This window comes from Lissotriton vulgaris, chromosome 4_1 (assembly GCF_964263255.1).
Source record: "Lissotriton vulgaris chromosome 4_1, aLisVul1.2, whole genome shotgun sequence".
NCBI classification, from domain to species: domain Eukaryota; kingdom Metazoa; phylum Chordata; class Amphibia; order Caudata; family Salamandridae; genus Lissotriton; species Lissotriton vulgaris.
This window is the reverse complement of record NC_141691.1, coordinates 570,717,094-570,740,497: the sequence shown is the minus strand read 5'-3', so window position 1 is coordinate 570,740,497 and position 23,404 is coordinate 570,717,094. Positions and strand designations below refer to the sequence as shown.

The 23,404-nt window shown below is 46.5% G+C and overlaps 1 protein-coding gene across 3 annotated transcripts in view; it reads right to left on the bottom strand.

Annotated features, from left to right (window-relative positions):
- The window catches only part of GOLGA4 (golgin A4), an 853,888-nt gene that overhangs the window by 132,784 nt on the left and 697,700 nt on the right, over positions 1–23,404 (bottom strand). For all 3 annotated transcript variants that reach the window (XM_086964776.1, XM_086964774.1, XM_086964775.1), the window contains one exon: positions 1,426–1,529. In XM_086964776.1, coding sequence (XP_086820902.1) covers positions 1,426–1,529 — 104 coding nt within the window. The remainder of the gene's footprint in view (positions 1–1,425; positions 1,530–23,404) is intronic.

The window sequence follows — 23,404 nt, the reverse complement described above, 5'->3', positions numbered from 1 at the left end:
ACTGCACACACGTCACAAGGCTGTCGCCCATCAAGGACAGCAATACTGGGTCCTCACCTGGACTGGTGGGTTACAAGGGACAATTCTTTGTCTACGGACCATGGGCATACTTTTACCTGCCTCCAGGTTGGTACGGCCGTTGTTACCTTGCATCAATAATACCACGTATGGTCCACTTCTCAGACATGGCACAGGTCAAAAGTGCCGTTCTTATATACCTGACAACAGCAGGAACATAGATAGGGCAATCCATAACATAAAGGATGTTAGGGATGAGGAAGAGGGCTCATGGATCATAAAGGCTGTTATCATAATAGCAGCTGTGTTATTGACACTCTGCATTATGATACAGGTCTGCCCAGTCTGCTGCACATCCCTTGTCTCCTACTGCTTACGCTCTATGCACCGTGGCCATGAGCACAGCCATGAGCCAGAGCAACAGGCAGTGGCTGAGGTACCTGCCATGGATATGATTATATTGGCACGCAGGGTATATTGATTTGGTATCAGATTTGGGAATGCTGAAGCCATCTTGGATTTTGATACCAAATGATTGTAGCTTCAGGCCCTCTTAACTTAGCCTTTGTCTGTAATCTCCATCTTGGATAGTTCAGACCCTTTCACAATCAGAGAAGTGCTGTCCTTGCATTTCTCTATGCCCAGACGAGATAAGTGACACACCGCTTGAAGTGACACACCGGTTGCACAATATAATTTTTAGCAAATAACAGATTTCGCAATATTACTCATCGCCTTGCTTATGTCGCAGTTTTGAATGGAAACATACTAGGCCATGACAGCTCGCATTTTGATTGACTGACCCCAATACTGCCCATTCAGATCACATGGTTAGCTACAGTATGTATGCATCAGATGTATCAGACCTTACAAGGAGATTTCTTGTTACAGTTCTGTGCCCATTGGCTGTGGGAATCATGGTGGACTGTGCTACGTATAATACTTCTATTGTCATGTGTCATATGGGTGGTCCTGTGGTTTGAGTCTATAAAGTATACCAAACACAATAAATCTTTGGACATTCTAGCTTCTATGCTGACTGTCACCGTGTTGCACGTTAAATTGTATTTGTTGTGGCTAATAAATGTACCATATTCTGAGCTGACAAATTCTGTGGTTGTGTCTGTCTTTCCTATCATTAATTATCCCTTGTATTTCAGACTCGCTTCCACACATATGATGGATAGATTGATAATAATAAAGCTTAGAATGCACTAGAAAGATGTCACTTGGTTTTCCATTATAGAATTTTCATCTATACTTCCAATAGCCCTAGCAGTGTGCTTTGTTTTGAAGAAAGAAAAAATACTCAACAGCCAGCACTGTGTTAACACCAGCAAAACATAGATAAAAGGGGTTACAAATTGTATAGCGCATAATGTGTGTCCGAGATGAAGAAACATATACCTTGGTCTCCTTGCCCATCATGTATTCGTACATCACCTTCCTTAAATATTCAAATTCCGTAGGTTCTCCAAAAGCAGACACATCAGTTTGGCGATGACTCCCTTCTAATAAAAAAGGGGAGAACACAAATGTTTACATTTTGGCTAGATAGTCATTTAATCTGGACATAAAGAACGATGAGTGAAAACAAAATAGACATGAATGAAAGAACCATAAAGGGTCAAAAAAGTCTTGTTTTAATATTTGCTATTTATGATTTGTAGAGCACGTTATACCAAAGGGTGTCAAAGCACTAGCAATAAAGGAACTAGCTGTAAAGAGATAGAAAAAAAAACAGACCAACCATTACAGAAGGGAGAAAAGCCAAGTTTTAAGGTTCTTGCAAAAAACAGTGTAGGAAGTGACAATAGCAATGCAGAGGGGTATTGTATTCCACAGCTTGGCTGCAGCTACCAAAAAGGCCCACCCACTCCACGTGGCTTTCCGAAATCTTGGTGTAATCCCTTACTCAAAGGAGGACGAAATCAACAGTCTTTTGGGAGCATACCATTGGAAGGCTGTTCTCATGGCCAGTGGCCCTGCAAATGCCAACAGGATTTACATACTCTGCATTTTATTCACCTTGCTTGACCCATTTAAGATTTTGGTAGTAATGGGAAAAAAGATTAAAAACAACAAAAAAACACTGCTATCAACTAAGTGATGGATAGTTGTTTGGTTCTTTGCAGTCTGGCATCACAACAGCAAAATAAAACGCCTCACATCTTCCTCTACATAGCAATGTATTCAGAAAAAATCTCTTCACAAATCTTACTCAAAAATGGTTCATGATATAGAATATAACCTGCACAGGCTAAATACCACTTTTTACTGTCAAACAATCTAGTCACTTCCCCGCCACATCAAAAGTATATATTGAAATCACTACTGATATTTAAGCGCACATGAAGTCCTTCAATTGAAGCATGTTCTTTTTGTATTTTTTCCATATCTCTAAAGTTTACTGAGGAGACATTCTTTCCTTATCTTAAGATATTACTATACATGTGAAATCATACTAGTTAACTCTAACTAGATGGTATTCACAAGGCCTCTGAATCCTTAGACCTCTCTCTCTAAACATCAAATTGACCACATCCAGAATGGGCACAGGCCAGAAAGGTTGATAAGAGAACTCATGAAGAGACCCTGCTTCTCTCCCATGATCAACAACCTCAGATGGTTGCTAATCATGCTACGGTCAGGTTAGATATCATTTATATCACCAATAAACATCTAACAAGTCAAGCAGTAACCGGTCTCTGCATCACAAGTCACACTTGCATCTTCAAAAGGAACTTATGCCCCAACCATAACCTGCTCTGATTTGCAAGAGGAGGGAACCAGTGTTTCTCCAAAATGATGCCATAAACCTACCATATGCATACTCTTCCATACCTTCTGGCATGTCAAAATAACTGAGTCGGACCGTTTGCAACCGAAAAAATGCTTTTTCAGATTTACAAAATGCAATTTAGTTACTTGTTACTGAATCACAATTTGCATTTTCGATTCGGTATTTGGAAGGAGCGTGTTTTGGTGGTCCCTTCAAAATACCGAATCTGAATGGTTTGTATTACTGTTTTGCGACCAAATTCCGTTTGCCAAAAAGTAGTAGTTTACCATCATTTTAAAAGTCGTGGTAACCCATTTGCAAATGGGAAGGGGACCCTTCACCCCTTTCCCTTAGAGAATGTTGAAAAAATATTTTTAAGAGCAGACAGTGATCACATGGACCATTGCCTACTCATAAAGAATGAAACTTAAACATTTAATGTTATGCTTTTTTAATGCATCCTGTTTTCATTTAAGAAAAACTGACTGCATTAAAAAAAATTTAAAAGCAATCAAAGACATGGTGGTCTGGTGACCCCAGCAGGCAACCATCTCTGTGATGGTAGTGTATCCTAGCGGGGAGCAAATTGCGACCTACCTCATTAATATGCATGAGGTAGGTTTAATTATGACCCACTAGTAATCGCTAATAAACTCATAAGCATTTCATACATTAGGAATAGCGATTTCCTAATTGCGATTTAAAGGACATCGGGATTATGAAATCTCTATTCCTAATCTTCGTAGTTCTAGTCTCATCAAACAAAATGCATTACTGTTAATGAATATCAAGCCAACATACTCGACTTTTAAAGGTCTGAGCTGGTCTGTTCCTTCAGTGACCTCAAGCAGTGTTTGCGGGCTACAATCAGTGTGTTGCAAGTTGGGAGATATATGCGCAACAACTATTGTTCTTAATATAATCCTGTGAGAGGTTGTGACACCATACTCCCAACTTGTTCTTTCAAAAGATAATATCACAGTACCCTGTGGAAGTCAGGCTTTGGCAACATACTGTGCAGGTAGTGGAATAATTTATAAGTGCCCTTAAATAATCAATTCATTTTCGATGCACCAATGACAGCATTGTTTCTAAGTATTATTGTGGAGAAAGCCCCTTTGAAGTTATACAGATTTGCTAGCTTCTCCCCACTGGTGGAATAGAAGACAGGTACTTATGCTCCACTAGTAGCAAAGGTCTTCAGTAACCACTGCAGTCTCCCAATCCTGTCACTGTTACCTTCAGACTAGGATTTATTTATCAATATCTAAAATACAAAGTTCACATTAGGAAAATAGCAGGCAACATTGCATCTCATGAACACAATTGGCCCTAAAATTAAAAACTCATGTGGTGATGTTAAACCAGTGACTTCAAAAGGTCAAGTGAATGTGACCTCTACCAAGCAATTGTCATCTAACCATTTGTGTTATGTCAAATCTAATGAAATGAGTCCTAATATGTGTTATGATTGGATAGTCCCTGCATGGTGCACTGCTGTGTTCGCCTGAGCGGAGTGCCCAACTGCAAGTATCTGCTGACATGTTTTTTAGGTCTCACCTAGCGAACGCAGCGCATGCGCTGCTTCGCCTTGGCGAGACTACTGTTGTCGCTTTGGTGCGCGAAGGGGACAAAAGATGTGTGCGCCCGGACAGGTGATGTGCACACGCACGGCGGCAGGAGATGTGCACTCCGTACGAGTGCACATCTCCTGTCCCCGTGTAGGGCTGGCGTTACACAGCACATGCATTGCATGCTTTCACTTTTCCTCCCCCAGTCGGCTCCACGGAGACAGCTTGTTCCGCTTAGGTTCCATCTACCTGGCCAATAATCTCCCCGTACGCATCCCCACCCCCCACATCAAGCTCCCCCAACCCCCCTCCTCAACTTTGCCCATCATTCCTCACAGCTGTGCGCTGGCTGTCCCTCACATGACCCCCCCCCCCCACACATCTCCGCCTCCTTTCTTTCGTGGTCCCCTTGTTGCTGTTCTCTCTTTTTTACCTGCCTCCCCTTCAGTCTTACCGTGGCTGATCTCTTCCGGCCCATCTGCCTGGCTCCCCCTCCCCGGTCTGTCCTTCCTCCCAAGGACAGGAGCTGAATGTTCTCCCAAGAAGCACAACCTTGCCTCTAGGGAAGGCACGGGGCAGTCCGGGGTCTCTAAAAGGACGTGGCACATGACGAGCATGGGTACTTCCTGTTTCTCGATGCTAGTGCGGCGCAGTGCCCGTAGGGTCTGTAGGAGAGCAGTCTTTACTGCCTATAAGAAGATAAAGTGCTCAAAGTGCAGAATGAGGAAGTGGCACTGGTCCGTGTTAACCTATGGTAACACGGACTAGGCATGTAACAGGACTGTGGTGACGAGGTCACTAGAGCCCCATACATGCAATTAGTGGACAGGTCATTTACTATCTGGGAGTGGCCTTGGAACAGTCCACATCCCGTTTATTTATCCTCCCTGCCCCGGAGTGCGCGTGACGTGGATGCACGTCACAGAGGTAGAGGCCCGGTAGCATTCTCCATCCCTCCCTCCCTGAGTTAGTTTGCTTACCATGTATTATCATATTTTGTTCCTGCTGTTTTTATATAGTGCAAACTCGCGCCTTGGGTTTGGGGTATTGCACTTCCTCTGCTCAGACTGCCCTGCTGAACTGTGCTCTCTCGCTCTCTCCCTTTCTCCCTCTCCCTCCCTTTCTCTCTCCCTCCCTCCCTCCCTCCTCTTTCCCTCAATTCCACCCTCTATCTCCCTCTCTCTTCCCTTTTACTCTCCCGCTCCCTCCCTCCCTCCCTCTCTATCTATCTCCATCTCCCTTTACATTTCTCTCTCTTCCCCTTCCTCCCTCTCTCCCTTCCTCTCCCTTCCTTCCTCTCGCTCTCTCTCCCTTCATCCCTTCCCCTCTCTCTCTCGTCCTTCAGGAACGCCTTTGTGCTGCTGCTCCGGGATGTTCTTGGGCCTCCCAGTTCAGGACTCTCAGGGACCTGCGCCTTCGGGCAGCAGTGACCATGATCCCCTGGATCTTGGTGACTTGCCATGGTTTCCTCTCAAATGGGTTCGGAACTTGTTGCCTGGGGGCGATCTTTGATGAAAGCCACATCTCCAACTTGAAGGTTTGGGGCAGAGGTTCTATAGGCTCCGTTGGCCTGATCATTGGTGGCCTTCCACTTGCTTTGTACCGACTTGGGCAACATTGTGAGCGGTTGCCATTGAAGACTGGTGGGGATGCTATTTGCCGTAGGCGGCTTTTGCAGAAGATCCACGGGGTAGAACTCCTGATGGGTGCTGCACAGCGTTTGCCAGTAGGTCCTGAGAAATTGATGGAGGCATTCTTTGAGGTCATCTCCTTGTTTGACCCCCTATCCTCACTCAGTGCTTTATTGAGGGTCCACTACAGAATGATTTTTCTATGCAGTACACCCAGGTTCTTGAATGATCTGCCAAAGTCCTGGTCTTGTAATGGTGGACCATGGTCGGTCTTGCCTTTTTCTGGAAAGCCGCACAGGATGAACGATTTCTCCATCTCAGGCTTTCTCTTCCAGAACACAGTTCAACCACTTCAACCACTGGATACTTAGAGTGGCATTGATGGAAACAACTGTGACTCTCCTGTTTAAAAACTAATGAAGTCCATGCTCAGGTGAGCCTACATGTGGTGGTGGAATTCTTCTGTGATAACAGGTGTCTGCTTTCTCTGATCTCCAGTGAGCTGGCAAGGATGGCATCGACTCATAGCATCATCAACCATGACATGAATTCCAAGAAAGAAAACCTTTCTCCTAAGCCACCTTTGGCCTTGGCCATTCCTTGGTGACCGTGGTGTGCCAACTCAATTACCATGTTCCACTGGGCTCTTGGGATAACAATGTGGTGCCCCCAACGCAGGAGTTCATCGGTGGCGTGGCTTAGCTCGTAGTGTAAGGGCTGCACAGCGGCGTTTTGATCAGCTTTTCTGGGTGGTTCCATCCCTTGGTACCATCTACAAAGTCTTTCCATGCTTTGAGACGTACCACTTCCTTCATCTTCAGGCATGCATTTGAGCAGGTGGCTATCCCAAACTCTTTGCTTCTTTGCAAGGAAATAGGTCTCGCATTTACAAGAGTTTGAGCTATTGGCATTGTAAATGACAATTACTTTCATTTATGTAATAATTAGCAAAAAAGATAAATAAATGGCTTTGTCCTTTGCAAAGCCAACAGCTTAACCTCTCGCAAATGCGAGACCTATTGCATTGCAAATGCTTGTTTTAGTTTGGCCGTAACCGCACTCTAAACTATTGTGTGCGCAGAGGCCAAGGCCTGTCTTTTGACATGACTGAGGAGCTGGACATGTCCAGTGACTTAACAGGGCACACCAACGTAGCATGTTTGTGACTCTATAGTTGTGATCACCCATTGCTATCTATGTTACTGGCTCACTGGTGTAAAGTTACACTTCTATGCGCTTCCACAGATCCTAGTGCCACAATCCAAAGTGCATGTTATGAGTGTGCATGTATGTGGCATGTGTGGTACATGCATTTTGTCCATGAGAGAGCCAGAGTAATGAAGACCTACAGGTTCTATTTTGGAAGCACCTCTCCTGTTCCAGTAGGAAAACAACCTCTCCTCCATAATGGAGGTGAAGCTGCTATCCCACACAGAGTAAGTATATTGCTGATATTCCTGAAGCTGGATGGAGCACTGCAATTTGATAGATAGAAGTGGTGGGTATGGGACTGCTGTCATTGTGTTTCTGAAGGGGAAGGTTTAAGTGAGGACAGCCGTTTGTGTCTTTCTTGATCACTGTGATAAAACTCACACCTCTTTGTGCCTCTCTTGTGGGTACTCCAGAATAGAAATACTCTGCTGCGAGGAGCATCACTCTACACAAAAGCGGTGTCTAAAGAACAGCCTAGAGGACAGCTAAAAAGAGCCAATACAAACAGTGTAGACAGAGAATTAAGCTAGTTAGCTAGCTTTGGTGAGACGCATGGTTGCTTGATAAATGAGAACACTGGAATTAAGTAGACTTGCCTTTGATGGACTGAGCATCATACCTGGAGTCTCATTTAGTGTGTTTGCGTAGACTAGTTATTGCATTTGGACTTACCTCACGACCTTGGAGAGCATAGGTGTGAATGATCTTCCTCCTCGATGATTACCACATATGGAGCCTACAGAAAGTGATCTTTTGTAAATAAGTACCAATCTGGGACAAGGTGTGAGCGACAGTGCTCAGGCCACCCAAACAGTTATAAGAAGAATAAAAAGTGAAGCAACCCGAATCTGCAAATAATCTGAAATTTTCAGATTGAAGCCTGCAATCTACTACATTTGTGATTGGCAGCCAACAATTCCCAGTTGAGTGTCATGTGTTAAATAACAGCAAAAACCCCTTAAAAGAATGAAAAACAGCATTTGTCTTGTCACCAACATTAAAAGGGTTTGATGTGTGTCACACACTATTATTGTCAAGGATGCTAGTAATTTGGGCCTAGCAGCAGCCTTGATTCAAGTGGCTTAGAGGAAGGAATTGGTGGATCTATTCTAGGGTATTAAAAAGAATTATACAGATATGGAAAGAGAAGATGCAGCATGTTATAGAATGATTAAACTTCACACTTTATATCTTTAGAATCTGCTGTTTACAGTTAGGAGGGACCCAAAGCCTTCAGCTTAAGCAATTCAGATGCAGGCACAGGGACGGTATTACACTAAGGATTTCACTGCTAGTGTTGAGGGATATGTGATTTTTTCTTTCATTGTGCTGTATTTATTTATTTTATTTTGAAAGTTTTATACAGCGCGAACAAGACCCTTGCGGGTATCAGAGCGCTTTACAGGGTAAGTGTCATGGTTAACATAGCACAGGTAATTGAGCATAGGATTCAGTGCAAGTCAATGATAGTATACACATTGTCTCGTAGATAAAAAGTTATATGGTGCATATCAGGCAAAAGGTAGATACATGATCTAGGATATCAGCAGCGAAGATACGTTTGGTCTCATTGTTTATTAAATCCATGCTCAGGTGAATTTGGCCATGAAAATCGATTTCACTTCTTTTTTGAAGGATGCAGTAGAGGGATTCATTTTACTTTCTGGGGGTAGAGCATTCGAGATTCTGGGCGACATCCCTGAAAAGGTTCGGTTATATGTTTTCTTCTTGTTGAATCTTTGCGGTTTCAGCAGCAGGTTTTTAGAACTTCTTGAAGATCTGACCCCACAACATGGCATCAGTTTCTGAGCCAAATAGCTGTGTGCCTTGTGATGAATGGCGTTTTGTGTCATGCATGCTATCTTCAAATGAATTCTGGCTTCAAAAGGCAGCCAGTTAAGGGATCTTAGGTCCGGGGATATGTGGGAGCTTCTTTTCGAGGCTGTGATAAGTCTTGCAGCGTTGATTGATGCTCTTAGTTAGAGGTGCCGTTGCAGCTTTGGGCAGGCCGCAGACAGAGAGACACTCCCGTAATCAACTCTCGGAATGACTAGAGCTTGCACTGCCCGCTTGAAGTCCTTTTCCGGCAAGAAAGGTGTCAACTTTCTCAACATATTTATCTGAAAGTTTGCTTCTTTTGTTGCGTTGCTGATGTGTTTTTGCATATTGAGGTTTCTGTGAAGTGTTATTCCCAGTGAGTCCACGATGATTGGTTAGTAGTTGAGTGCAGTAAGGTTTTTGATCCAGTCTTGCATTATTGGTACTTGTGTGGGAGGTGCAATTGGGAGGAATTCGGTTTTGAGGGCATTTAGTTTGAGATGGTTTTCTGCTAGCCAGGTCGGAGTTTTTTCCAGAGTTGTATTAGGCAATTTGATGTCTTCTAGGGTATGGATCTTTAGGTAAAGTTGTGTGTCATCAGCGTACATGTGCAATTGTACGTTAGACGCGTGGAGAATTTCGGTGAGTGGTTCCATGAAATGATTGAACAGTGTCGGGGATAGTGAGGACCCTTGTGGGATTCCTAAAGTGACTTGGACAGGTTTGGACAGGGAATGGTTGACCTTGAACCCTTGTAATCTGTTTTGGAGGAACAATGTAAACCAATTTAGAACTGATCCCGATAATCCCATTCTGTGTTTCAGAAGATCTATCAGATTATTGTGTTGAGAGGTCTAGTAAGAAGGCTCCATTTTGATTTAGGATTTGTAGAGCGTCGTCAATTATGTCGGTCATGGCTGATTCAGTACTATGACCTGCTCGGAAACCTGATTGGTATTTGGTGAGTAGGTCAAAATGATCAATATGACTTGTCAGCTGGAGGTGTACACATTTTTCCAGGAGTTTGGCCAAGGTAGAGATGTTGGATATAGGGCGTTTATTGTTTAGGTCTACATGGTCAGCCGTCGGTTTCTTTAGAATGGGGATACCTGCCCGGCTTTGAGGGTGTCCGGGATGCAACCTTGTCATAGAGAGTTATTTATGATCTTGGTCCAAAGAGGTAGCAGCAGCGGGGTGAAGTCTTTTACGGCGTTTGCAGGAAGAGGGTCTATGAAATGATTGGCAGGGCTTAGGGCAATAAGCATTTTGTGAATAGATTCTTCATTGTAAGTGGCAAAGGACGACCAAGAGGCGTTATTTTTTAGGTTGACGTTTGATGAGATTTGATGTGGAACAGTTGGAGGGGATGGAGAAGTGTTCATATGTGAGACAGAATGTGAGATTAGAATGTGAGATTAGACCGTTGAGAAGGTCCTTCTTAATATTGTCGGTCTTCTGAGTGAAGAAGGAAGCTAATTCTTCACAATTTGGTTGTAGGCATGATGTATCTTGGAGGCGGTGGGGTGCATCCTTAGATTGAGATTTGATTAAATCGAAAAGTCTTTTGGGCAGATTTTTTGCCTGATCTAATTGGTGGCTGAAGAAGTCTGCTTTAGTGAGCTTGATCTTTCTGTAGTAAGCATTTCTCTTCTTCCTTAGTATCTTAAGGTGATTGGCGGAAAGAGCTGATCTCCAAGTGCGTTCAGTTGTTCTTAGAGATAGTCTGTCCTCGTTGAGTTTTCCATTGTACCACGGCTTAGAATCTTTTGTGGAGACTCTTTCAAGGGCCCTCACAATGTAGTAGTCGCCTACCAGACAAAGCCTTATTTTATGCCAGTATTTGTAAAGCGCAAACACGTATCCAAGGGTGTCCAAGCGCTGGGGGCCGTCGGGAAGATTAAGCAAGCTATTGCCCAGAGTCACATGGTGCTGGGGTAACCTGCTGCTGGCACCGGGGATCGAACTGTGAGCCTGTGTTCCAGAGTAAGGCGCCCTGGCCGGTGTGCCACACCTTTTCTTGTTGACTTGATTGAAGAAATTGAGGATGGCCTGCATCATCAGAAGGCGTTAATAGGGACTGGCAAGGAACAAACTGTTGAACACAGTTTAAGAGAAAAGCTGGTTGGGGGAGGGCACGTTTTAAGTATTGCCAAGGAATTGATAGTAAGTGGAAGTTGAGTGTAATCGGTTTGTGTTTGAGGATTTAGTATCTTCACAAAATGCTTGAATATGCATGATGGTGGGTGCTTGAGTGAGGGATACATTCGGTCTAACAGTTCGAATTAGATATGTTCGAGTTCTAGCCAATGATCAGCACATGAGGAACAGCGTAAAAAAGAGAAAAATGGGACAATCATTCTTGTGATGTAGAATGGACTTCCAGATAGAGGATATAGTGAGTAAATGCTAGGCATGTGCTGCTGTGATAATGTTTGCGCTAGGAGACTGACTCTGTTGCCAAGAGAGGGAGTTTCACCCAAGCCATGAGAAAAGCTCTGACTTTTTTATGGGAGACAATGAACTTACTTGGGTAAAAAAGGTAATTAGCATTCTAAATAGACAGTGAGCAGTGCAGCTGTTGAGAGAACTCATAGCATGGTGATCCATTTTCTTAGGGAGGGAGATTTTCAGCCTCACCATTTATGATGTCCTCATAAGCCCTTGATGGCAATACACAATCATATTGCATGGTTACCCATCATATAGTCCTAATGAACAGCAGCAGCATTTCAGATGGTTCCCCAGTGTTCAGGTGTAGCATTGTCCTGGTGTTCTAATGAACAACTAGTGCGCTAAAATTTATGACAAAATATGGCACACTTGAACACCATCTGGATGGATGATTCAAAGCTAAAAAATGCATAGCAGTACCTTCAGAAACTAACAAAATGAGGGGATTCGTTCTGTCATAGAACTTATAGTTTGTGCTCTAAAAAACTAAAATGAGGAACATTTTCTATGATGTCTTTAATATCTTTTTCAGCCATGTCAGTAAAACATTCTTAAATGCAGAGACAACAGGTACCTCAAACACAGCATCAGTTTGTCAGTTAACTCACTAGTGACCAACTGATGCTTCAGCACAGAGTTCTAAACCAGATCACCAGCACTCTGCATTCTGTATTTATGACAAAAGTGTGTCACATCTGAACACCATCTTGAAAATCAAAACTGTTAAACTAAAGGACTCGTGCTGAGAAACACAACCAATTCCAGCATACAACGGCAATTTACTCACCTGAGAGGGCCACTGCAAGGCAATTAATTAGCAACTTGCAGACGATAAAATGTGAGTTAGAAGTGGAATGGAATGGAGTAGAGTGCAGTAGTGTGCAGAGTAGTGTGCAGTACATAGTGCAGTGGTACAGAGTGCAGTAGATAGCAGTGGTGCAGAGTATAGAGCAGTGGTAGAGTATAGTGCAGGGCTGCAGAGTATAGTGCAGGGGTGCAGAGTATAGTTGTGTACAGTAAAGTGGCGTAGAAAGGAGTGGTGTAGAGTGGAGTGGGGTAGAGTAGAATGGAGTATGGAGTGGTGTACAGCGTGTACAGTGGTAAAGCATAGAGTGGAGTGTCAGAGTGCAATATTGTACAGTCGAGGGGTGTAGAGTCGAATGGCGCAGAATAGAGCAGTGTAGAGTAAAGTGGTGTGAAGTAGCGTAGAGTGGGAAGCTGTAGAGTGGAGGGTGGACTGGCATAGAGTGCAGTGGCGTAAAGTGGAGCAGTATGTCAGAGAAGAGTAGCGTGGAGTGGTGTATCTTACAGTAGAGTGCAGTGTCGTGTCAGAGTGGGGTGTCGTACAGTGTGTTACGGTGGAGGGGTGCAGAGCGGAGTGTCACAGAGTTGAGTGGAGTGCCGTAAAGTAGAGTGCTTACAGTGATGTAGAGTGCAGTGACACAAGGTGGAATAATGGATTGTCGAGTGGCGTAGAATGGAATAGCGTATAGACAAGTGGTGTAGAGTGGAATAGAGTGGAGTGGCGTGGACTGGCATACATCTTAGCAGAGTGGAATGGCGTACAGTGGCGTGGAGTGGCATTGAGTGGAATAGGGTAGAATGGAGTAGTACAGAGATGAGTGGTGTAGAGTGAAGTGGCTTACGGTGGAGTGGCTTAGAGTGGAGTGGCTTAGAGTGGAGTGGTGTATCGTACGGAGAGTGGAATGTAGTATTAGAGTGGCGTGTCGTACAGTGGAGAGCATAGACTAGAGCAGCATAGAGTTGAACAGTGTAGAATGGAATAGCATAGAGTGAAGTAAGAACAGTAATGTGGCGTTGAGTGGTGTACACTAGAGTACAATGGAGTGGCAGAGTGAAACAGCGTAGAGTGGCACAGCATAGAATGGGGTGGTGCAGAATACAGTGGTGCAGAATGGAATGGCATATAGAGTGGAATAGTGTAGAATCAAGTGGCACAAAGTTGAGTGGCATAGATTGGAATAGCGTAGAGTGCAGTATGCTACGTTCAGCTTCTATTAAAGCATATCTTAACCTGCTGCACATGGACTACAGCAGCAGTTCGCAGTAAGGTTGGGACTGCAACCAGGCTGTGCACTCAATCAACTGCAGACAGCCAAACCCTAATGTGTGTCTTTTGGGTAGCCAACCAGAATCCAACCTCTTTTTACAAGGTGAGGGGAGTAGGTGTGCTGACCCCGGTTTGAGTTTGCAAACCTACACAACCTGCTGGGCCCTTATCAGACCTCCCCAAGGTCAGAAGACCTAGTACTAGGACGAAGGGGGGGGGGGGGGGGGCATGGTCCCTCTCACCATCCTCCACTTGAGGTAAAGAATAAGGGGATGATTCTCCCTTGCTCACTTATGGCTCCTATTTTTCGGTACTTGGCAGCCAACAACTGAAAGGATTAACACGAAGCTAAGAAAAGTGGAAATTTAATTTCATTCAGTGTGATTCAGTTCAGAGATGTTTTTCTGCATTGAAGATTGCTGATTCCTACAGGAGTTAAAATGGGAAAAGTAAAAATTTTGGCTCTCATTTTTGTCCCTTCCTTTGACAGATCTGAAGAGAACTTGCGATGCACAGCTGAAATCAGATTAACTTTTTTTGGACTGTTTCTTGGACATTTGCCAAATGTCATCAAAAATATTAGGAAAACTAAATGTGCCTTTTCAATAGAAATTCTGACCTAACCATAATGATAGATTTCATGTTGCCCACTCTTGAACATATACATAAATTCATACATATATGTATACACACTTATGAACATACTTATGCTCATACAATAGTTAAGAATGCGGTCAATAATAATACAGTACTGCAAATAAAATATTTGTACTGTTGAGTATGCTAAAATAAAAATAAAAAAGAGCTACTAGGATAGGTGTGGTGCTCAGTATGTCTATGTGCTGTTAGTGACAGCAGGATACTACACAATAACCCAGGGTGCACTCCAATATAATGGGTGGTGTACAATAAACCAAGATGTTTTGTGGCAGCAATCCATTCCCAGAGCGGGGAGTATGTGTGGGTAGGTAAGGAATCTAGATAAAGTCTCTACCAGATAAGGCATTACCAAAGGTAAGGAACTTGCTCATCTGATAGACTTCTAGCTGTCGACTTGTTACCTTAGAATAGATACACAGACAATACCATCTTCGGGATGGGTATGCGGACCAATTTCAAACAAGGAAGTCCTGCAGGATGGACCTGACTGTCCAAGCAGTAATGTTTGGTTAACGTGTGCAGGGAAACCCACGTTGCTGCCTGGAAGATATCCAGGACCAAAACACTATGGGTTAACGCTGTGGTCATAGCTTCAGCTCTGGTGGAATGAGGTCACAAGCCTTCAGGAGGTTGCTTCCTGGCCAATGCAAAGCAGATTTTAATGCAAATCATGATCCATCTGGATATGGTCTGCTTCTGCACAGCCCGACCTTAGTCGGCACCAACGCACTCCACAAAGAGTTGGTCATTCACTCAGAACGAAAGTTAGAATGACAATGATCTTTTCGGGTCCAGACTGTGGAGTCGCTCCTCTTCTTTAGAGGGGTGTGGAGAAGCGTAAAAAGTAGGCATTGTGATGGATTGGCTATGTGAAAGGGAGGGACCACTTTTGGGAGAAAGGATCACCAGTTTGTCAGGATAGACCGAAAAGTAAGGCAGCTTGATTAAAAGGCCTGCAGCGCACTCACTCTTCAGGCAGATGTGACAGCCACAAGGAAGGCTGTTTTAATCGTAAGGAGCCTGAGAACACAGTTATGAAGATGCTCAAAAGAAGCACACATCAAGACCAAATTAAGATTCTACTGAGGCATGATAGATGATGGAGGAAAAAGATGAACAAGACCCTTTAGAAACCTATGTACAATAGAGGATTTGAAAGGGGAGGGTTGGTTAGGTTAACTGTAAAATTGCAGAAAAACAGCTCTTATGAGTGCCCAGAGCGGGAATAGAATGAAAATTCAAACTTTAGAAAAGGGGGCAGAAAGGGGGTCAATGGCTTTTTCTGTACACCATGCTACAAAGGTTTTCCAAAGGCAATCATATACTGTCTTGTTGGAGGGATGCCTGGCTGCTTAGATTACATTGCAGACTTCAGGAGGAAGGTCGAAAGTTGTCAACTGACGCCGCTCAATCTGCATGCAAGAAGGCGGAGACTAGACAGATTCGGGTGGAGAACCATCCCCTGTTGTTGCGACAGAAGATCCTCCTGAAACGGGAGCCTGATTAGGGGATCGATGGTCATGCTCAGTGGCTCGGGATACTAGACTCTCCGTGCCCAATCCGGAGCCACCAGGATGACTTGGGCCCGGCTGCTCTTGATCTTCTTGAAAACTCTGGGCAGAAGTGGTATGGGTGGAAAGGTGTACAGAAGGCATGTGCCCTAATCGAGATGAAAAGCGTCTCAGAGCGAGAGCCACATTTGAATATCCAGCGCACAAAACTGCTGACATTGTGCGATCTCGGTGGAGAACAGACCTAACCAAGGCTCTCCCCACTGTTGAAAGAGACCTTGTGCCACCTCCAGATGGAGATGCGATTCGTGATCCACTAGGGTTTGACAGCTGACTTCGTCCACCCTGGTATTCAGAGAGTCCGCAAGGTGTTGAACCACCAGGATATGCCCTGATGTTCCAGCCATGTCTAGAGATGCAGGGCCTCTTGACAAAGGGTCCACAACACCACCCGCCTGGTTTGTTGCAGTACCAAATGGCAGTGGTGTTGTCCATGAACACCTACACTTATCTCCCCTTGATGGAGGATAGAAAGGCTTTCAATGCTAGTCACATCCTCTGATCTCCACTTTACCCAGATGGTCACCCCATCCCAGAAGTGATACCTGTTACTGTGAAATCTGGATGGGGAAGGGACAGGGGTCTGCCTCTGATCCAATCGCAATCCATGAGCCACCACTGCAGATCTTTCGTAGTTCCCTCTGAGATCTGGACCATGTCAGAGAGATTCCCCTGACGCTGTGCCCATTGAAAATTCAGGCCCCACTGCTGAGCCTGCATATGCCATCTGTCATGAGTTATCAACAGGATGCAGAAGGCCATGAGTCCCAACAGCCTTAAGATTTGTCTAATGTAATCCAGGATACAGGTTAAAACATTGGTATCATAGCCTGAATATCTTGGACATGCTGCTCTGGAGGATAAGCCCGAAATGGCTCTGTGTCCAGAACAGCTCCAATGAAAGGGAGAGTCTGCGAGCGAGAAGGGTGTGACTTCGGCAAGTTGATAGGGAACCCCAGCACATGCAGAAGGTCTGCTGTAGTCTGGAGGTGGGAGACGACATCATGAGCCAAGCCCACCTTCAACACCCAGTAATTGAGATAGGGGAAGACTGGCATCCCGGATATCCGCAAATAAGCTGCAACCATTGCCATCACCTTGGTGAACACCGAGGGGTGCTGGTAAGGCCAAAAGATAGCACAGTGAACTGAAAATGCTCACGCCTTACTGTGAACCGCAGGTAAAGTCGGTGTCCAGGCAGAATGGAAATGAAGAAGTATGTGTCCTGCATGTCCAACGCTAACATCCAGTCTTCTGGGTCCAGAGCAGACTGGACTAATGCTAATGTTAGTATTCTGAAGTTCTCCTTATTGAGGAAATAGGTGAGGGGTCCTAGGTCTAGGATAGGACTAAGGCCTCCGTCCTTCTTGGGAACGAGGAAGTAGTGGCAATAACAACCACAACCCACTTCGGTAATCCACACCCTCTCTATTACACCCTTGGCCAAGAGAGCCATGACTTTCTGACAGAGAAGGCACAGATGATCCTCCGTCAGTTGGTCGGTCTTAAGATGGAGACATAGAGGGAGCGGCTGTCACGAAGTGAAGGGGGGTAGTAGCCCTTTCGGACAATTTGCAAACCTCACCTGTCCGATGTTATGACCTGTCAGTGAGGCCGGTGACAGCGAACCGTGCTGCCACGTGTGTGCTCATGTTGGAAAGAATACAGATTAGGAGGGTCTGGAGGTTGCAGCTGCCTGGGTGAGCCATCAAAGAGCATGTCCATAATAGAAGCTTGAACGTCCCCCGAAAAGCCAGTCCTCCTCGACTAGGAGTGGCGACTCAAGGCCACCACTGATGAAAGCACTCTGTACAGTAAACCAGTCGTGCCAAGTCCACACTGAATAGTGAACTTCGCTGCATCTCTAGCATCAGCAACAGCTTGAGAGAGCATGGCCTGGGACTCCTCAGGGACCATTGGCAGCACATGGAAAACCGTGTTCTTAAGAGTGGGAGTAGCGGCCCAAAAGGCATGCCGTGTTCACAGACCGCAATGCCATGCCGGCAGAAGAAAACATTTCTCCCCCAAAGAGTCCAGCCTCTTGGATCCTCTACACAGGAGGGGGGTGGGGTCGGGGGTGGGGGGGTTGGAGGGGGGAGGGGGAGGGAGTTGGAGGACATAGAAATGTGGAAGGATTTACGTTGGTCGTTGATGCTTGTACCACCAAGCTCTCTGTGGGAGGGTGTTAGGTAAGGAAATGTGGGTTCCCTGTGGTGATGGTAGCAGGCAAATGTCCTATTCACAGGAGCCGCTGTGTTGAGTTTGGACAAAGTTCTCAAGAGGATGTCAGGGAGGGCTTTGTTGAACAGGAGTAGCAGTTCTGACGGGGAGACACCCGGTTGCAGCACCTCCATCAAGGAGTTACTCTTGACTGCGACTGAAGGAAACTGAAGGTCCAAGACCTCAGCTGCCCTCCTCACCACCATTGCATAGGATGGTACTTTCTTAGCCACAGTAGAGAGAGAAAGCATACCAGTATCTGGAGAAATATCCAGAACACTGGCTTCACCCAGTTCCTCACACTAGTCCAGATTATGGTTCTCTTCCTATGGCTGGTATTCCTCAGGGTCCAACGCCCCCTCCCAGAGTCCTCACCCAAAGGAATAGGGTTCAGGCTCCAAGCTAGGAGGCAAGGTTCCTGTCGGCGCCGTGGATCAGAAAGGGGATGGTGCTGCTGGGAGTATCGGGGAAGGACAAGTTGGTACAACTGGCGCAGATCCGTATCCAGGAAAGGATCCATGGGGCTCGACTGGGGCCGGAGCCGCTGGTGTGGAACCAGATTGTGACCCATTCGAACCCCTCAGGCCCAAAGGTGCGACTGAGGGGTCAGGCCACAAAAATATGAGGCCCATGGCCTCATAAAACTCCTTCAGTTGGGCGGGGGTCACTCCTGGGAAATCAGGGAGACACAGAGTCGACCCAGCTGCAGGCTCTACTGTGGAGCCATGCCTAAAATATCGACTCTCCTTTGTCTCATCAGCCAACGGGCGAGGAAAAGTGGAATATCTCACGCCTTCTTTGTCTTGTGACGGGACTTACCAGAGTGTCTGGACGACTTTGGAGTGCGATGAGCATCTCTGACTCTGCAACTGCTCCCAGGACCTTCCCCTCAAACGGGACCTCGAACTTTGCGGTGTCACATGGCGAGCCACCATGAGCTTGAGGGATTGCTCCATTCATGGTGCTGAAGTCGGAGCACGACTTCGGGTCATGGTCGCCCTTGAGGCACCATAGGCATACAAGATGTGGGTCCATCACAAACATCGGTCAAGAACAGGCTTCGTGCTGACCACCTTGGAGGACATCCCTGCCACACCAGGAGGAGAAAACCTTCAAAAGAAATCGGGGGGGGGAGGAGCTACGCCGCGAGCTAAGCTCCCGGCTCCGCCGACCTCCGCCGGCGACTCGTCTATCCTGTCGATTATCCTCCACCCACGCCCTGTGCCTGGATGTACGAAGGTTGCCTGATGCTAACGGCGCTTTCCCGGATTTCCTACCTTCTTCAGCGACGAAGTTCTGTCGTGTCTTATTTCTTGGCCTGCTCCCGGGCTGCCGCCGGGACCTCGATTTTTGTAACACCCGAGAGGGACCTGATCAACATCGGCTGTGGGACCGCGACTGTGGCGGGTCTTCCAGGTCTGAATAATTTTTTCGCTCTTGACTCTTGCCCTCGTTGATGGATGGTGCCGGAGAAGAGACGCTGTGACGTGCTGCGATCCTCCTGCACCGCGACTGTGGGTTGTGTGCTTGAACCCGTCTCCCGTCCCGGGGGCTGGCGGGCTGCACCCACGGCCGGTGTCTGTCCTGAGTGTGCCAGTTCGGGGCGCCCATGTCGTAGCGATCGCCAAATGTGTGCCCGGAGCCCGGTGATGTGGGCTGGAGATTGCGTCCCCCTCCGTCCTCTGGACCCCGGGATGGAGAGGATGGATGGCGCACATTCATTGAGATCCGTAATGGCGGCGATTGGGGCGCTCCGCTCGCAATTCACCGGCGCATGTGTCTCCCTAGCGGCGAAATTGGATGGTGTCTGCTCGCGACAGGCCATGGATGATGCAGCGCCTGCACAGAAATTTGCTATCCCGATGAGCGATTTGACCCTCCATCTGCAGAGTCCCGAGCGGAAGCCCGACTTTGCTCCTTTGAGAGTCGGCCTTACCTTTCCTTCTTCTGCTACAATACACAGTCTTCCCTCTACGTCTCTTACCCGAGGGAGTGTTGTTGCTGGATGTCCTGCTCTTCATTGCCGAGTCTCAGGGTCCCGTCGAATGAAATCGCCATTTTCCTTTGTTCCGGCCCGTCTGCATAACGGATGCCGCCATTTTGAGACCGGACTTTGCCCCATCTTCACTGCCTTGGTCCGCCATGGACGCTTTGACTGCTTCTGGTCGGATGTGGCTTGGTCGGGATGTGCTCCGGAACGGATTCGCACTGGTCAGGGCTGACTTTGATTTTGAGGTTTCCTTGCTTCTCGCCACTGCTTTGGACCATCTGAGACGCTCCCTGTGTTTGCAACTGATAAGACTTTGGTGATGGATCTTCTAGTGAGGCTTGCAGGGTTGACTTCTACTTTCTTGGGGTTGCTCCGTTTATTTTTGCCGGGACTGCACCAAATACCTCACCGGGCCGGGGGTGGGAGGTGTTATGTTATGTTATGTTATGTTATTTCTTTTTTGTATAGCGCACGGATGCCGCAGCTAAGAGGCGTCCCGGCGCTTGGAGAACTGAATAACACAACACATATGAGAAGGCGAAGGCAAGAAGACAGACTAAACTGTGGAAAAGAGGAAGGTCTTCAAGGCCTTCCTAAAAAGAAACAGGTCTGGAATTGAACGGAGTGGAGCTGGTAGCGAGTTCCAGAGGGCAGCCGCCAACACTGAAAACGAGCGTCCACCCATTCTAGCTCGCTTAAAACGAGGGACCGTGGCGAGGTTCAATCCAGCAGAGCGAAGAGCTCTAGCAGGGACATAATGCAGAATAGTCTGTGAAAGAATAGGAGGGGAAGCTAATTTAAGAATTTTAAAAGTTAAGCAGAGGGCTTTGAACTTAACTCTTTGCTCAATCGGTAGCCAGTGGAGATTCCGGATGGTTTGGCGGGCTGAGACAAATTTCGGGAGGCCGACAAGCATCCTGGCCGCCGCATTCTGAACCCTCTGAAGACGGGACAGTTCGGCCTGGTTTAAGCCCAAAAACAGAGAGTTGGCATAGTCCAGTCTGGTAAGAACCAGAGCCTGGACCATAATCTGTCTTGTCTCAGCATCAAAAAATTTGAAAATGGGTCTCAGACATTGCAGAGTACCTAGACACACGCCAGCCACGCGTTTAGTGTGGGAGGTAAATGAAAGCTTATCATCAAACCACACCCCGAGGTTTCTAACTTCACTTACGGGGGTGGGTGCAGGGCCAAGATCAGTAGGCCACCATTGATCTCCCCATAGGCCACTTTCCTTACCAAAAATAATGACCTCGGTCTTAGAGGCATTAAGTTGAAGCCGGTTGTTCGCCATCCAGCCAGAGACCGCTTTTAAAGCTGACTGGAAGGTGGGGGCGTCCATGTTGGAGTCACCGTTGAGTGCCACCGCCAACTGCGTGTCATCGGCGTATGACACTAAGGAAAGACCAAAACTGTGGGCTACCTCCGCCAAAGGCTGGACGTATAAATTAAATAAAGTGGGGCTAAGAGCCGAGCCTTGGGGAACGCCCTGAAGAATGGGGCGTGAAGCAGAAACAAAAGGAGGTGTAGACACTTTGAAACCTCGATCCTCAAGAAAAGAGCGGAACCACTCAAGTGCCATCTCTCTAACTCCAGCCTCCATCAGACGATGTAATAAGATCTGATGGGACACCGTATCAAAGGCGGCACTAAGATCCAGAAGGATCAGTGCCGCCGTCTGACCCTGATCCAACATCTTCCTGATGTGTTCCGCCACAGCCAAAAGAGCAGTTTAGGTGCTATGACCTGCACGGAATCCGTTCTGGGAAATATCCAGCAGATTCGTTTCTTGCAGGTGAGCAGATAGAATACGGTTGGCATGTGCTTCCGCTAACTTGGCTGGCCAAGGAAGAAGGGAAATGGGCCGATAGTGTTCTGGCTTAGTAGGATCGAGGGCAGGTTTTTTAAGGATCGGAATGACCATCGCCTGTTTCCAGGCCTTGGGAACGCTGCCCGTACTAAAGGACAGATTGATGAGATCGTGTAGGGCAGGATAGCAACATTCAGCAAATTCCCGGAATTGAGCGGGTCGCATGGGATCGTCCGGAGATCCGGATTTAACTTTTGTTGTCAAAGCTAAAAACTCATCCCAGGTCGGACTAGGGATAGTTAGCAAAGGTTTAAGAGCCAGAGATGTAGACATTTCCTCCCTGATGGGAAGCTGAGAAAATGATCTATAGATGGCCTCCACCTTATCAACAAAAAACAAGGCTAAATCCTCGCAGTGTACCAAGGAGGGTTCAATAGTAGCAGTGTCCGCCCTCTTGCTTGTGAGGTCCTTGCACACCCTGAAGATGATCTTAGAGGGGTTTGAACTATTCTTAATCTCCTGAGCGTAAAAAGCAGCCCTAGCAGCACATATGGCCCGATGATACACTCTAGTGCAGGCCCTATAGGCCGCCTTGAGGTCAGTATCATACGTTTTACGCCATGCGCGTTCTGCTTTTTTACAGGAGACTTTAAGAGCTTTGAGGGATTCATCGTACCAAGGGCTAGAGGGACTAGATCTAGTCTTACTCCACTTGGCCGGAATAAGCATATCTAAAGACTGATTGAGCCATTCACAGAAAGTATCATAACCCCGGGAGACTTCAGTAGGAGGTAAGGGATGGTATTTCATCAATAGCTGGTGGAAATGCTCTAAATCCAAATTTCTCCAGGGGCGTCTGAAGCTGGCTGGGATGTTGTTTTTTGGTGGGGGTTTTTTCCTGGTGGCTGTCCTCCCCGTGATAATGCTGACTGCTTTTGCCTTATTGATGATGATTGTGCTATGGGGGGGTCACCGCCGGCGGGGGGTATCAGGTGCCCGGGGGCTTGTTTGAATTTCTCCTCCACTTCTTTTTATAGTTTCCCTTCTGTGGGGCAGTTCCGGGGCGACAGGCACGCTGTTAGTGGGTTAGGCCGTAGCCATTACAGGGGTGCAGGGTGGCGGGTGCGGGGGGGGGTTGTTATTTTAGTTTGTTTTGTTCTATGGTCCCTATCGCTCTTTTCCGGCTTTGGGAGGGTTCTTTCCTCTTTCGTAGGGATGGCTGTCTCTTGGTCTTGCACCTTTCTTTTTTCCTTTTGCGGCTTCTGGACAAGCCTCTGTTCTTCTGACCTTGGGGGTTAGGCTCTCTGGGGTGATTTTCGAAATGTGAATTATTGAAATGTGGTTTACTGCCCAGTAGTATCGCCGTGGCTGCTCGGATTGCATAGTCCCTTTAGTTAGAGCCTATCTCAGACTGTAATTGGGGTAAGTCCCAATCGTCTTCTTTGTACTCCTATCCTGTGAGGTGCGATGTCCTTGTTGTTGCAGCCCCTACTCTTTCTCTAAAATTTAAAAATGAAAACCTAACATCCTGTTTGCGAGCCCCGCAACCGCATCTGGTATACTTTGATATGTTCTGTTTACTGATTGGCTTCAGTCTCT